Below are 15,824 nucleotides of genomic sequence, written 5' to 3'. Positions count from 1 at the left end.
CCATAAGAGATTAGGACAGGAATGCAGATTGAACTAAAACTCTATCATCCTCGTCATAAAAAAGTATTTGCTTTCTAAGTTGAAGCGCTGTTGAACCATATAAAACAAGAGGGACAGAAGAAGAGCACTGATATACTGAAAAAAGCTTCCAGTAAAGTGACTGCACAGGCCAGGTAGAAAAGCTTTTCATTACTCAAAAAGTAACGTGAATCAATACTATTTACATCACTTAGCAAAACAGTCCACTGACTTTTAATTTTCTAAATTGAGGTGAAAAAGCTTTAGAGAAAGTATTTTGACACATTTATTAGTACGGGGAAAAACTTGGTTTTGCCGTCTTAGTTTTGCCTCCAGAAATGTGAACAAGCTAACAATGCTGCAGAAATGACTCAAACCTACTCTACATTGGCTGTCCCCTGGTACATACCATTATGCCCATTTCCCTGGAATGTAGATGTGCTTCTCAAACAGGAACGACGCTTCAGGATTTCACCTGCCAGAGGATGGAACATTATCAAGGCTTTCCTCAGCCACAGGCAGTCTGAACAGAAGTGGCCTGAGGAGGGTGTTTAATTGCCAGGGTTAAGAACAGATTTTATCAGAGCCTGCTGCTACACGGTCACAGCTGGGTGCACATTACACATTTTCTGGCTCTAATTAAGCCCAAAGTTGCCGTTAAAAACAGATTGGTGTCTCAGGAACGACTGTAGCCCATCTTTCAAGATGCGTATAAAATGGCTGTGTAGCAGCAGGTAGTTGAGCAGCTTCTCTCAACATGTGCACATTAACACTGAGGCAGGGGCCTATGTGCATGTTTGCACGACTTGAAGACACTGCAGAAGTGTCCAACATCGAAATATAAAGTGATTAGTGTGACAGGTGGTGGAGAAAGTAACAAATCTTAATTCAAATCTAGAGGCGTGTTCTTTCTAGCTAAAGATTTCCTCTTTTATGATTTGGCTTTAACATTCATAATGCTGCACATTAAGTGAGTTTTAAATCTGCAGATGTTACAGAACACAACCATTGTGAGTCATGCAGGTACACTACGCACAAAAAGTTAAGGATATTCAACTTTTGGGTGGAATGTACAAAAAAAAATGTCTAAATTCATGCTACACGGATACTTCTGTAGGCCATTTATAGTGATTTTATTTCTTTACTTTCAGACAATTTATTGTAACCAAAACCCATCTTTGGTGGTATGACACAACATAAAACTATCTGAATAACTTGTCATACGTCAGGTGATGCCTAAATGTGAACAGTATGATGAAGGGAACGGTTTTGATACAAACTAATCAAATTTGAACATTTAATGGTCGAATGATGATGGTTCAGACACTTGACAGTGTAGGAGAAGGGCATGCTATAAAATTAGTATTTAGACGCTGTACAATATTCAAAATGTGTTAAATTAAGTTCAACTGTAAAGGCTATTGTGCATTTTAGGTTTATTCAACAAGTCAAATATTCCCAATTTTGTGAGTAGTGTATGTTAATAAAACGGTTTACACTGCTAAGTGTTCTCCATCCAGTAATTTGACTTTTTTTTCCCTCCAAGTAATCAGCTTCAGAGGTCAGTTCAGACACAAAAGTGTGCTAGTGCTGCCATCTAGTGGCACAAGTACCTCAGGTCTACATTTAAAATAATGAAACAGATTACTCAAGAGTTCTTTTTTTTTTGGAGCTCAACACCCTGGTCACCCTGATGTGAAGACTGTTTAAATGATGAAGCACAAATTCAGATTAAAGTATCTTTAATGACAGTTATAAGAACAAATGCATGGTTAATGAGGGCATATAAGATTCAACCCTCTTGTAATAAACCAATAAATGAAGTCTGTGCAGTCCTGTAGATATGCGCAAGGAGTAATTAAACAGTAATAACATAATGCTCGTTTTAAAACGGGCTGTCAACAAGTGTGTAGAAGTGTAAAGAGTAATTTGTCAGTTTAGTGGAATCTGAATAAACACTGAAGCCTGAGGAGCAGGACATAAATGTGAAGCAAATTAGCTCAAGACAAAAATGTGATGAGGGCAATTGTCACAATTTCTTTTTCTTAATTGATCTAATACTGAAAAATGGTCATCATTTAAATACTATAAGAAAAGTCTCATACATCTGGTGGATACACAAGTAGTAAAAGCATATTCTGTGTGTACGACATTAAAAGCCTTTGTCAAATATTGGCCATCATGTACTTCTTTCAAGCCACAAACAGCCAGGAAGCTTTTGTTGGCTCACTGAATCATCAGCTCACAAAAACTTAAAGGTTTAAAAAAATAATAAACTCAAAGCGATCAGCCATTTTCTGATAAGTCTGTAAATACTCGGTAAATAATCCTGTTTCAAATGTCAGTACAGATGTTGATTTGGAAACAAAGCCTCAAAAGACTGTAGATGTAGTTAGACTGAAGTGATTATGAAGGGATGCAGCTTTTCTCCAGTCAGGGGTTTCCTCTCGGGTCTGGCACTGGTTTGAAAGGACGAAAAGGCTTTCGGCTTCCAACTGCATTCCTGCCATCCACATGTTGCCTGTAACAATGGATTAAGGTTCAGTTAGAGCACCATTAGGAACACTTCAATCATCTAAAAGTGTACTTTTGGAGACACGCTTCAGAACTTTTTGTCATTTTCCGGGTCACACACCACCTATTCGCTGGCTAAGCCTCAGCATCCATCTAGCATCCTACCTGACCTGTTAGCTCTCTCCAGCCTGCAAAAGACAATCTTAAGATGACTATTGTTTTGTCTCTTTCTGTCTTTTAATCTTATTGCATTTCTTTGCTGAATTTTCAATGTTGTGTTTAAAACAGCCATTTCCTTCTTTTAACCGCGAAATCTCACAACCCGGATGTAAAAGTTGTATAGTGGAGTTTCGCGGTATGCTGCTGGGTAGCAGCGGCTGTAGAAATGCACATGATAGATGTCACTGTGTCAAATAGCAAGTCCGGGATGCGGATTTTTAAAGTCGAAAGGTTACACAATGCATCTGTAAAAAAATAGCAAAGGGTTCAGTCAACAGAACGTGGAGTCATCTGCAGGTCAGGCAGCCTGATAAGTGCAACTGCAAGAAAATATTGGTTTTCCCTGAGAAATGATGTGCTGCAATCTGCTGCTTTTATATATTATATAAAATATTGAAAATTACACCCCAAAAGGGTTGCAGAAGCTGGGACACAAATGACCATTTTTTTTGCCTTTTATAAACTTACTAAATCTTTGCATCTTCCACCAGGAGAAAAGTTGAATCGTGTGATTTCCAAAGAGCTACATTTTTCTGTCCGGTCTGTCCGATATGAGATCACTAACCTCAGATTCTCATCCTGCAGGTCATCAGCTTTGAGGGCAGACTTAGAAATGCCCATGCCTGGAGGAATCCTGTCTGGATATCTCACAGCAATCTTGTTGCCATTCAGCTCATATCCCTGAAAAATGAAGATAAACTTTATTGGAAGAGTTGAAGCAGCAACAGAAAGGAAATCAGATGTGACGTAGGGGAGAAACAAGCCATTTTTATCATCAAAAGACAGGCTTATTGTGACCTCTGTGACCCAGATACAGGTACTTGTAACTGAACTTTTAGATCCCATGTAGTAAAATATGCGGTATTAAACACTTAAACACTCAGTCCTTTTGAGCAGTGGGTTCTCCGGCTGGTGGGGTTGTGAAATAATTTCAGGGGGTCAGCAGATAACTTAAAAATATAGTCTACATTTATCAAATATATTTAAATAAAGACCAACTTAATTTTTTTAACAACGCATAAAGAACAAAGTTGGTACACAGGACTATAAAAATCTGAATATCTCTGCTAGAGAAGTTAATTTTGGGCATGCTGGGGCCTTGTCACAGCAGTACACCGAATTCACCACAAAACATTTGATCCTCCTTATTCATGAAGATTCTGACAGTTTTCCATCCTGACAGGATGACCTGTTTATATATATATATATACACAACACAATCACTCAGTCATCGTGTAAGGATGGGTGTCACCAACATGATATCTGGGGGTCAGGGCTCAAAAGGTTTGAGAGCCACTACTTTAGAAAAACAATGGCTAGCCTGTAACATATTTCATTTTAGCTGCCATACAGCCAGATTACTATAAGCACTCAGTTTGCTTTGCTGTAGCAGAAATCATCTTGCCATCTCCTAGATTTCCACATGACCTTGCATGGGCTGGACAACAAACAACCTACAGCTAACAGGGCAAATTTGATGCTATGTGTCCAAACCCCATCAATGTGGTGACAATTAAACATGTTGGTATCATTGTTTTACACATCCACTGTATGTGTGGCCCAACTGAAAACTGAGTCGATACATAGTAGCACTGTTGATTCATGTTGCTCATTTGGCAACTTAAGATGGACTATGGCGAGGCTACAGCATGACACAATAATTAGGCACCAGAATAAATGGAAATGATTTGGGAATAACTGATCAACACAACTCAATTTAGGTGAAATTAATGAAATAAAAACTAATTCCAGAATAAAACTGCAATGTTTTAGTGGGGTTTGTTAATACAACATAAGTCATTAAATAAAACACATAGTTCAGTAAGCACTTACATGAAAACGTCTGATTGCATCATCACAATACTCCTGTTTGGTAAAGTTTACAAAGGCACAACGTTTATAATGTAGAACCTTCACACTGTAGACTGCACCTGCCCTGAAAGACAATGAGTGGATAATTACAGGAAAACTAGTAACTCTTCTTTTTAATTGGTTAAACGGAGGGAAGAAAACCATAAAGAGAAGAACGACATGAAAAGCAGAGTTGTAATTTAGTGGCCTTTACACCAGTGTTGCTTACTTGCTAAACAGGCTGGTAATTGCGGCATCAGTTACTGGGTTTATCAAGTTTCCCACCCAAACTGGAAACAAGTCCCTGTTAGAAGAAAAAGTCATTTTAATTTGCATTTAAAATGAAATATTAGTTAATATATTTTCTAATTTAATGTTATCTGAGAACATTAGTAAGTTTTCCATTATCAAAAAACTATTTAGGAATTATCTTTGTAATTAACATTTGTTCATGTCTTTTAAAACACTTTGTCATTCAGAACAGAAGTTCATAATACATTTTTAAAGTTAGAATAGCAAAGCCCACATGGTCAAACATTGGTGAAGTTGCCATTTAATTAAATGCCAATGTTCCAAGACCAGCTCATTTTCTTTCTCCGGAGAGTGATTACAACAATGACAGAATCAAATATGAAAACAATTTGTAGTAAACATGTTTAAATCCTTAAACTTTAGAGGAAAAACTGGGTCATGTCCTCATATTGTTCTTTAAAATAAACATCCTAACTTTAAATGAACTGCAGTGGAGTAAAAGAAAATACTCACGGTGGTGGTTGGTTATTCCCATACTTCATAAACGTAGGAATAGATTTTGATCGAATCTGGACATTTGGTATATTAAGGACTGGGCTTGAAGGCTTGCTCAGCAGTGGTTTTTGGGGCACATTGGTGGACTGAACATGACCAATAAGTGCAGGGCTTGTATTGGCTGAAAGGACTGGAGACACTCCAGTGACATTTGCTACTTGAGCTGCTGGGAGACTGCCATTTACACCAGCTCCTAAAACACAAAAACATATGGTATAATGAAAGGAAACTGTAAGCATATTCATGCTCTTGTTCCTAGACAAGATGCAGTGTCCACCAGAATGCAGTAGCTTTTGAGGAAGATCATTCATGCTATAATTACACTCACCTGGCTGGTGGTTTAATTTGGACAGCACCTCTAAAGCTTTATTTACTGTCCCGTGAATTATTAAAGCATTTGAGCTTTGCTCCCGTGTGTAGCCAAACTCCTGCAGGCAAACACAGATTTACATGTTAAAAACCTCAGAATGACCTGATAACCATCCCGTTTCTGTATCAAAGGTAACAAAGGGGGAAAAAAAGCAATCAAAGACCACAGATCTCTGCCAGGTACTTTTTTTGCCAATGATTATAAGCATTATATTTTTAATTAGAAATTCTTATAGCAATTCTAATGATCTCCCATAGTTAAATTCCTGGACCCAGGGAGGGGTCTGGACCATCCTCAAAGTCTAATCACTTGTTTCATTTCTGGGATTTCCTAAAAATCTAATCAAAACCCAGTCATAACTTTTTGACTTATGTTGCTAACAGACAAACTAATGCTACCAAATACACGACCTCCGCTTTGGTGGAGGTAATTATACAGCAAGTCATTTATAAAGCATTGCTTGTCCCTGCTTTGACTAAAAGATATACTGTCTCTAAATCTTACAGGCAAAACTAATTTTATACAAAAGTTCTTCCAAATACATAGAGAACTTGACTTTGTTTTACTCCTACCCTTGATGTGAGAGCATAAACAAAAAAATGTAATGACACACCATTAGCTGGATTATCTGCATCCTCATTAGCTCCTGGGCTGCTTCTGCATATGAACTGTCTAGTTTAAGGACATCTCTGAAGGCCTGGGCAGCTTCTTCATACCTCTGAAAGAAGAAGAAAACATTTTTAACTTTCCTCTGATGTGCAACTAAAAGAATCTGCACCCAAAATCTGTACATTATGCCCTTTAGTAATAGACAAGTCACATTGTGTTAATCTTGTTTACACATTCACCCCAGTCTCAATCGGTTGTTAAATGTGCAAGAAGTGGTTCAACAGACTTCATTTATTTCACATTAGTAGACTGCCTTCATGGGAGTCGTTTGACCCTTCAAAGCCACCATACATTTGAACATTTTCGACATTAAGGTCTCAAAGTGATTCCCAAGTTTCCCAGAATCAGAAATGTTAAGTGAGTCTTATAAAGCAACAATCTTTTCAGTTTGTATTTGATTAATAATCATTTAAAAGAAAAAATTAATTAATTAATAGTTGGGGTCCAGTTAAGTTACAAGTTCTTGAGCTAAAAGCTCAAGAATGGCAACTATGCTACAACTATTTGATTTTGTTACAATAACATGAGTGTAAAAAACGTAACTATTTCCGGTTAATTGTGTACAAAATCTGGCGTAGTTTTAATATATTCCTTTTTTTTTTAAACTTTCATAGTAGCCCATAGGTCTGCTGTTTTTTCTTTGTATTATGTTGCTTCACTCAACAATTTAAACCCTACTTTTTTTTTTAAGTAGGCAATTTGCTGCATGAATAAAATTCTCACTTTTTCTGCAGCTCTGTCGTACAAATATGTGCAACAGCAGAACAGTAACATGTTTTGGATTTAAGCAGTCAATGGTGTTGCCAAAAGTAGGGAAGCTGGAGCAGTCTGCCCTGTAAATAAACTGTTAATAATAAAAAGGAATCAACTTAAAAGCTCATTTTAACAAACACTTTTTAAGTGGAACATAAGAATTTTATGTACCCAGTATGATTTTTTTTTTAATTATTTATTTGGATCCCCATTAGCTTGCAGCAGCTCTTCTTCATGGGGTCCTTAGCTACATATAATAAAGATTACATGTATTCATGTTCATATTCACATACCAATATACATATACTTATACATACATGCTTACACCCCCATACACATGTACTGTATACATACGAAAGCATTTCCATACATAAATACATACATATATACATACACACATACATATACATACACATATATGTACATACATGATTTCCCAGTCACAGTTCAATCTTGACCTTACCTTTAGACCTGCCAGAGCTCTGCCTTTTCTAAACAGGCCTTTAACCCAGCCTGGACTTATGCCAAGAGATAATTCTGCATCAGTCAGTGCCTTGTCATATTCACGCAACTTCTCAAAACAAAAGGAGCGATTGCCGAACAGCCTGTGACAGAAAAACAGTTTCCATGTTGTAGTTTAATAAAAAAAAAAGTGATTTTGTAAGTATGATTAGTAAATATAATTTATAAAGCTGAGGGAACGTGCTCTTACTTAAACTCTGTAGGGTTGTACTTAATTGCATCTGTGAAATACTTCACAGCCATATTATAGTCTCCTGCATTGGCAAACTTATTTCCTAGAACTAAAGGGGGGAAATGTTGTTAAAAGTAAACCCAACTAATAACATTAAGCTCATATTAACAAGGCTGATTGTGCACAGAAACTTACTTGCAAGATCAGTACTTATTTTTACATTATCTTCAATGGTGGGGCTACTGGAGGCAACAGAATCCTGTTAAGACAGCAAAAAAGCCTGATTAGTGAGCAAGATCCAACAAATTAGTTACTTGAATAATAAGTTCTATTTGTTCATTGATTTAACTTGTATGGAGACCATATTACCTTCTTCTGAGCCTCCTCTGTAACCTCTTGGTTCTCACTTTTACGCTGCTCTTTCTCTGGGACTTTCTTTTTCTCCTTTTTATAAGCTTTGGCTTTCTGCTCCACTTTACGCTTCGCTATTAAGGCAGCTTTGCTCACAAAAGTACTTGTCATGTCCAGTTCCTTGAGAAGAATATAAAAAGACAGCAATATTTAGCATTGTTAACAACGAACCTGTGTACACAACCTTATGAATTGTACAGCTAAGAAAAGAAAAACATTCTTTAAATAGCGTAACGTCTAGTACCTCTGAGTCACTAGAGTCAGCTTCATCACCAGATTCCTGTTCACTACTGTCACTGTCTGTATCTTTAGCTGCAGCTCCCAGTTTCCCGCTCGAGTAGTCCTCCTTCTCCTGATCGTCAACTGGTTTACCTTCCTCTGCTTTAGATTGTTCAGCATCATCTTTGCCCTGTGCAACCAAGAAACCTGTCTGCATTAGTGTGCATATTGATGATCATTAGCCATCTTTTATGGATGTTTTACACATCACCTCTTTATTTTTTACAAGATTTTGTTTGTCCTTCTCCATTTGTTTTCTTTGCTTCTGTTTCTGTTAAAAAAATAAACACAAAAAAGTTTAATATTCATTTGTTGTTTTTCAGTCATTCCTCAGCAGCTCACACAGATGGATGCACAACTTACCTGTTTTTTAAGCCGCTTCTTCTCAGCCTTTTCTTTGCTTTTCTTAGTTTCTTCTAATAATCTGGCTTTTCTTTCAGTATCCTACGAGGACCAAAACAAACGCTGCTAAGAAAATCATTTCTATAAGTGTTCAGTTCAATGACTCAAGGGAAATCAACTTACGCTCTCCTTTGCCCGAACTTTTTCAGAAGTCAAGTATGGAGAGACACGAAGTGGAGTATAGTACTGCAGAGGCAACCGATATCCAGAGCTGGACGATGTCATATGTTTCCCACTTAATCCTCGATCATTAGCTGGGTATCCATGGAAATTATTATGACCATGTGTCCAACTTTCATAATCATCCACATCTAGTTCATCATCATATTCAATGCCTGTTCAGAACAAAAATTGTTTTTTTTTTTTACAAATTCACACAATATCGTCTGGGTTAAAAGCAACTGTGAGACAAGTGCGGGTGGTTGGTTGTTTTCCACTTACCAAGAAGGCCACATCTGATTATCCTTTGCATTTGAGGATTGTCCTCAAACATACCCACAACTCTTTGCTAAAAAGGAGACACAAATGTGATCAAAAGTCCAAAGTTGTTGCTTAAATCAAATAAACTGATCTTCAGTCTTTCAAAGTTTTCCAGTTAGCTTACATCTAAGTATCAGTACAGACTGACAGAACATAAGAAACATCGGGTCGGTTCCCAAGGCTGTTTGAAGCTGTGCCCTTGTGCTGCTGAGATTACACACACACACTGACACAGTAAATCATTAGGTTTCACTTTCCTTTAGTCAGAACTAACTCACTGGATACACATCAGCTGTTGAGTTTCTTTATTTCACTGACACGTGTAAAAGGTTATTCTGTAGGCTGCATCTAATTTGGAAAATATTTCCACATTAAAACAGTGAACACCTTTTCGAGTAGTTTGCCACAGATATTATCAGCTATTTCATATGTATACAAACAGACTGAAGTGTATTTGCATTTCGACAAAAGTGAATTACTAGAGTAGAAATTTTCTGATTTAAACTTTGGTTCTTGCGAAGTTTCCATCTGAGTATTTTCGACAACAAATGAAAAGTAACTTAAAGGAGACAAGCAGTATCAGATTAAGCCCCAATTTACCTTAAACTTGTTATGTTTTTTCCCACAAATTGTTATTGGGAAGCTGTACAAAACTGTATTCTCTTCTTGTTAAAATAGATCCATGACCGCATGTCTAGGTGAGCTTTATTTTCACAACGCATTATCTTCTCATGTTAAACGCGCTTTGGTTTTATGAAATGCTTTTAGGAGCATGATGTAAACAGGAAATAACAGTACGGCGTTTAAAATGTTTCTAAACTATCAGCAAGACCCTATTTTGACCGACATACCGCATGTTATACAGGGACAGATGTTACTTGGAGGCTATTCAGTGGTGAAAACAGTCCATGACCCATGTTGGCTAAAATACACTAATGAGCTTTTACAGTCTATAACATCAGGAGTTTACTTACAATCATACGGATATCCGTAAACTCTGAAAAATAAGGCGGAAAACAAACATTAAAACATCAATTTCTTTTACTTGTAAATTTACAGGGTTTGGTTGTTTTTAAAGGCAACTCTAACTACAACGAGCGAGCTAGCTTGTTAGCCCAAGCAGATACCAATTGTTTAGTGAAGGCAAATGAGCATTTTCTTACCCGTGTCGTCTGTAAATACCTGCATGTTTAGTAATGCCTGTCCTGTCAAGATGTCATATACTCTTGAATTCAAGTTAATAACAGCATATGCTGCATTAGCAACGGCAATTTTTAGCAGCTGGTAACTTTAGCTGCTAGTGTTTCCGCGCTCCGTCAAAGTTTCTTTACATTGCGTGAACAGGAAGAGGATCACGCAACAGGAGGCGGGACTTAAGATCACATACACGCATGCGCATTGTGACAAAAATAAAAAATAAAAAAAGTAACAATAACAAAAAAAAAACCAAAAAAAAGTCGCACCGCACTTATTTTATTTTCAGTCTATGGTGTGGCTCCCAGTGTGTTTTATTCTGCTCGGTGAATAAAACACATCGTGAGCCATTTCTATTGTGCAGCCCTTTATTTTTTATTGTCTTAATTTTTCTTTGGCTGTGGCCTCAGCATGTTGAGGATGTGCATGATTTTGAACTTTTCCCACTGTGGCTCTATTCCCAGCTAATCGACCTTTGTTGCCCTCTATTGTTTTTTGTTGTTGTTGTTATTGTTGTTTTTAAGCAAACAAGCCCAACACCCACCCCAAAACCTCTATTAGTCATCTGAATAAAGTTTCAATTAGGATGTAAGAGAGATAGAAAGAGAGTATACATTTATATATGGAATTATCAGGAAACTAAACCACAAGAAAAAAACTTCTTTCTAAAAGATTATTATAGGAGGCAGTGCATCTTTATTATGGATTAAATAGGTGCTATTATGGTATTTCAAGTTTTCTGAGCTTTCTACAGTGTTACAGGGTTGAATCCTCATCAGACGTGAACGGCACCGTTTTTTTATCACCTAAACGCATGTTTGAGTTTGAGTTTGAGTTCCAGCACGCTCTCCGTTCGGTTTCCATGGCAACGAAAAACACGTCGTTTTAGAGAGTTTTTTCTACTTGGAAATCCTTGTGACGTCCCAGGGGATAAGGCTCGGTGATTGGTTACCTTCTACTGGTTAACAAGGGCATGTACAAATACATCAGGCGGGTGGAAAACATTGGATAAAGTTATTTCCAACGATGGCTGGTGAGTTTACCAAAGAGAGACATCCTGCTGCATTCATTGCTGTGGGTTGCTGTTTTCCACTTCGTTTTCAGGGTCTGATTCAGGTTCCAACATGTAGGGCTGTATGCTATGTGTTGACATTGTATTTTGTTTTTTTATTGAGTTCATATTAGCCTAATCCTTCTGTTTATGAGACGTTACAATGACGGCGAAAGCGGGTGCTCTGTAGTGCAATGGCGGGAGGCGGGGCTTAATGCGGAAGAGTCTCAATCCACTCATTTTGCCCACAAGCTGATCTGACAGCCTACGGACAGGGTCGGTCTGAAGTAAATAAAGCGATTTGTAACAATAACTCGATCAATCCCAGCCCTTCTGGTCTCAGAAATAAAAATAAATTAGCCTGAAATGCACATAATAGTTCCACTTTAAAGTTAGCTGAAAAGTAGAAGCACATAGGCATCCAGTGCTTTTTCTGGCCTTTGTTACCTGCAGAAATTGCAGCCATTCTGAAATGTTTCCCCACTTTTAATACTTTTAAAATAGTCTTTTCCAGAGATCAGGGACAGGTTGGGAGTTCATTTTAAAGTTATTTTCAATCTCTAAAGTAGGAAACAGCTAATCTGTAATACCCCCTACAGTAACCCTCATCCACCCAGTTTACATGTGAAAAAAAGGGATAATTTATGTCCATCCAGATATTCATGGCAGACCGTAACTAAAGCAAAGGGAGGTGGAATCTGCTTCTACATTGATGAAGGTTGGTGCAGCAATGTCAAAGTGCTGTCCAAATCATGTAATCCTCATCTGACCTTTTTATTCACCGCTCAAGTGTTTTTGTTTTTTTTTCCATTTATTCTGGTCAGGGTCTACATCCCTCCTCAGGCCTGTGTAACAAATGCACTAAACAGCTGACTGACCAGATAACTGCAGTAGAAAAAAAAACACTGACTCCCTGCTCATAATTCCTGGAGACTAAACAGAGTAAACCTCCCTCATGAGTTCCCAAAATACAGACAGATTGTAAAGTGTCCCAGCAGAGACACTATCACTCTGGACCGCTGCTACACAGTCTTAAAATATGCCCATTGCTCTGTCCCCCATGCAGCTTTAGGTCTCTCCGGCCACTGGTTGGTTCATCTAATACCTACCTACAGGCAGAAATTAAGAACTTGTAAGCATGTGGTAAGGACTGTGAACAAGCTAAAGTTACAGACCTGCTGCGACTGCTCTGAGTGGATTGTCTTTGAAGCTGCAACAACTGATCTCAACGAACTGACGGACACTGGGACATCCTACATCAGCTTTTGTGAGGGCATATGTGTGCAAACCAAAGCCATCTGCACTTTCAACAACAATAAACAATGGTTTACACCTAACCTCATGAATCTACGTCAGACCAAGAAAGTGGCATTCAAAAATGGTGATTAGGTTCTGTTCAAGCAGGCCAGAAATAGACAGAAAAAAGGAGATCAAAGTAGCTAAGCGGAGCTACAGTGTGAGGCATAGATATCCTCTCAGCCAACGACCCTTCATCAGTATGGACAAGCCTGCAACAGCTCACAAACTACAAGAGACCATCACCCCACTCTGTGGAAAATCGCAGACTTGCCAATGGCCTCAATAGCTTCTACTGCAGGTTTGAAAAGCAGTCCTCCACAACTTAAGTCAATACATTGGGTCTCCCTACAACCCCCTCACCCATCCCATCAGACCCCCTGCCTGCACTAACGATCCAGGAAAAGGAGGTGTGCCGGCTGAAGACTGCAGGATGGCTCCTGGACCTGACAGTGTGTCTCCAGCTTGCCTGAAGAGTCTGTGCAGAACAGCTGACGCCCACCTTCACACGGATCTTTAACCAATCTCTGGAGCTATGTGAAGTGTCGTCATGCCTCAAACGCTCCACCATCATTCCATTGCCCATGAAGCCGTCCATGAAGTAATTAAATGACTACAGGCCCATCGCTCTGACATCTGTGGTCATGAAATTGTTCAAAAGACTGGTGCTGAACCACCTGAAGATCATCACAGGCCCCTGGCTGGTCCATCTACAGCAGAGGTGTCAAACTCCAATCCTAGAGGGCCGGTATCCGGCAGGTTTTTGTTGTTTATCTCTACCAACACAGCTGATTCAAATCAAATGGACCCAGCAGCTTCTCGTCAACCTATTTTTGAATTTTGGTCGTGTGTTGGAGGATGGAGACAACAAAAACCTGCAGGATACCAGCCCTCGAGGACTGGAGTTTGACACCTGTGATCTACAGCTTGCCTACTGTGCAAGCAGGTCGATGTATGATGCAGTTAACGTGGCCGTCCAGTACATCCTGCATCATCCTGACTCCCCAGGGATGTACGTGAGGATCCTGTTTGTGGATTTCAGCTCCGCATTCAACACCGTCATCCCTGAAATACTCCATCAGAAGCTCCCCAACCTCAAAGTGCCCACCTGCTGGTGGATTACCAGTTTTTTTTTTACTTACAGGAGGCAGGTAGAGAGATTAGGAAGAACTCAGACGATCAGCGCTGGTATCCCCCAGGGCTGTGTCCTCTCCCCACTTCTCTTCTCCCTCTACACTAATGACTGCACCTCTGAAGATACTTTTGTGAAACTCCTGAAGTATGCGGACGGCACCGCTGTAATTGGCCTGATCCAGGACCATGATGAGTAAGCATACAGACGCGAGGTAGAACGGCTGTTCCACTGGTGCAGTCAGAACCACCTAGCGCTGAACCCGCTCAAGACTGTGGGGCTGATAGTGGGCTTCTGGAGAAATCCCCTGCCTCCCTCCCTATCCTCAGCAAGTGTCTACAGTGGAAACCTTCAGGTTTCTGGGAACCACTATCTCTCAGGACCTGAAGTGGACTCTGCCCAAAGACTTTGTTAGGAAAAAGGCCCAGCCAAGGTTGTGTTTTCTGTAGCTCAGAAAGTTTGACCTACAACGAGAGCTGCTGATCACATTCTTCACCGCCATCATCCAGTCTGTACTCTGCACCTCCAACACTGTCTGGTTCAGATCTGCCACTAAACCGGACATGCAGAGACTGCAACGGACGATGAGGTCTGCAGAGAGGATAATCAGGATCAACCTGCCCTCCATCCAGGACTTGTATCTGTCCCCGGTTGGGAAACGGGCGGGGGACATATATGCAGACCCCTCACACCCTGCACACACACACACTGTTCAAACTTCCCTTGTCTGGTAGCCAGTTTAGAGCTCTGTACTCAAAATCCAGCAGACTCAGGAACAGTTTCTTCCCCCAGGCCTTCACTGCCATGAACAAAATGCACGCTGAGGCACATTTGCACATTTTTATGTAACTTGTAATTACCGACAAATACTGCACAGATACCATGTAAATAATTAGAGATTAACCAGTGTTCATTGCTGCTTGTACTCATATTACTTTCTTTTATTTCTATTTTGTATTTACGTTTATCTAACTCTTCTCTTTTTTTGTGTATTTTTTGCTTATTATATATACAATCGAGAGCAACTTGGTGAATAAAGTGATTCTGGTTCTGATAAGTGGTCCAGAACACTTCCATTTCATTGCTCTAACTTTGATTTAATTGGTTTGAAAACCTTTGAAAGATCTTTCTTCAGGAACTTCTTAACTCATATCTTGCAAAATTCACAATATGCAACCGTGTTTCATGTACTGAGCACTTTAAATGCTGTATTTGTATTTTACTTGAGCCAATGAAGCCACCTAATCCTCCACAAATTAAGGATGTAATTTAAAAAAAAATTATAAATAAGCTTAAACAGCATTGTCCGAATTTTCTGTGCTGCCAGCAGATGTGTTTTCCTGAAGATCAATAAAGTAATGCTAAAAGTATACAATAGCCTTTGGAAAAGCATTTCCTCAGTCTATTCCATAAATAGATTAAACATTTAAAACAAAAACATTCTGCAGTCATCATGAAGTAAAAGCATAACCATATATTGTTACTGTACACACACCAAGAATTTACTTTATGAATAATTTAAAGATGATAGAAACCCATAGTTTTAAATTACTACAGGTGAGGCCATTATTGAAAACAGGAAAAAAATATCAGAATTTTTCCCCTAAGTGTTATCGAGGGAATGTTTAGCTGGAATTGTTTTAATTTGTTCCAAATATAATTTTATTTATTGCACAACCAAAAC

The 15,824-nt window shown here is 38.9% G+C and overlaps 1 protein-coding gene across 4 annotated transcripts; it reads right to left on the bottom strand.

The window, feature by feature from the left end:
• Positions 1-1,749: 1,749 nt before the first annotated feature.
• Positions 1,750-10,787, bottom strand: LOC306768922 (uncharacterized protein). 4 transcript variants are annotated; one of them, XM_079257400.1, is made up of 19 exons: positions 10,650-10,787; positions 10,442-10,464; positions 9,592-9,674; positions 9,429-9,495; positions 9,111-9,322; positions 8,949-9,029; positions 8,797-8,856; positions 8,551-8,715; positions 8,265-8,426; positions 8,091-8,154; positions 7,914-8,004; positions 7,665-7,806; positions 6,393-6,497; positions 5,738-5,837; positions 5,368-5,602; positions 4,832-4,906; positions 4,585-4,687; positions 3,317-3,432; positions 1,750-2,539 (listed from the first exon to the last, which is right to left on the bottom strand). In XM_079257400.1, the coding sequence occupies exons 4-19, from the start codon at positions 9,478-9,480 to the stop codon at positions 2,452-2,454; spliced, it is 1,851 nt and encodes a 616-aa protein (XP_079113526.1). In that variant the 5' UTR covers positions 9,481-9,495; positions 9,592-9,674; positions 10,442-10,464; positions 10,650-10,787; the 3' UTR covers positions 1,750-2,451. The 4 variants fall into 4 exon arrangements, with proteins under 4 accessions (XP_079113526.1, XP_079113527.1, XP_079113524.1 ...); XM_079257401.1 differs by having other exon boundaries at positions 9,592-9,693; positions 10,631-10,775; XM_079257398.1 differs by lacking the exon at positions 9,592-9,674 and having other exon boundaries at positions 10,631-10,787.
• Positions 10,788-15,824: the final 5,037 nt, after the last annotated feature.

This window comes from Telmatherina bonti, assembly GCF_933228915.1.
Source record: "Telmatherina bonti genome assembly, chromosome: 18".
NCBI classification, from domain to species: Eukaryota; Metazoa; Chordata; class Actinopteri; order Atheriniformes; family Telmatherinidae; genus Telmatherina; species Telmatherina bonti.
The sequence above is the reverse complement of the archived record's forward strand: the minus strand, read 5'-3'. Positions and strand labels throughout refer to the sequence as shown.

What these genes read in the sequence shown, in the direction of transcription:
- LOC306768922 (XM_079257398.1), bottom strand. Translation starts at nt 10,655, where the DNA reads ATGCAGGTATTTACAGACGACACGG. An exon ending in GGTATTTACAGACGACACGG is followed by an intron (nt 10,465 to 10,630) that starts GTAAGAAAATGC and finishes CTTATTTTTCAG; the next exon opens with AGTTTACGGATATCCGTATG. An exon ending in AGAAGCGGCTTAAAAAACAG is followed by an intron (nt 8,857 to 8,948) that starts GTAAGTTGTGCA and finishes TTTTTTTAACAG; the next exon opens with AAACAGAAGCAAAGAAAACA.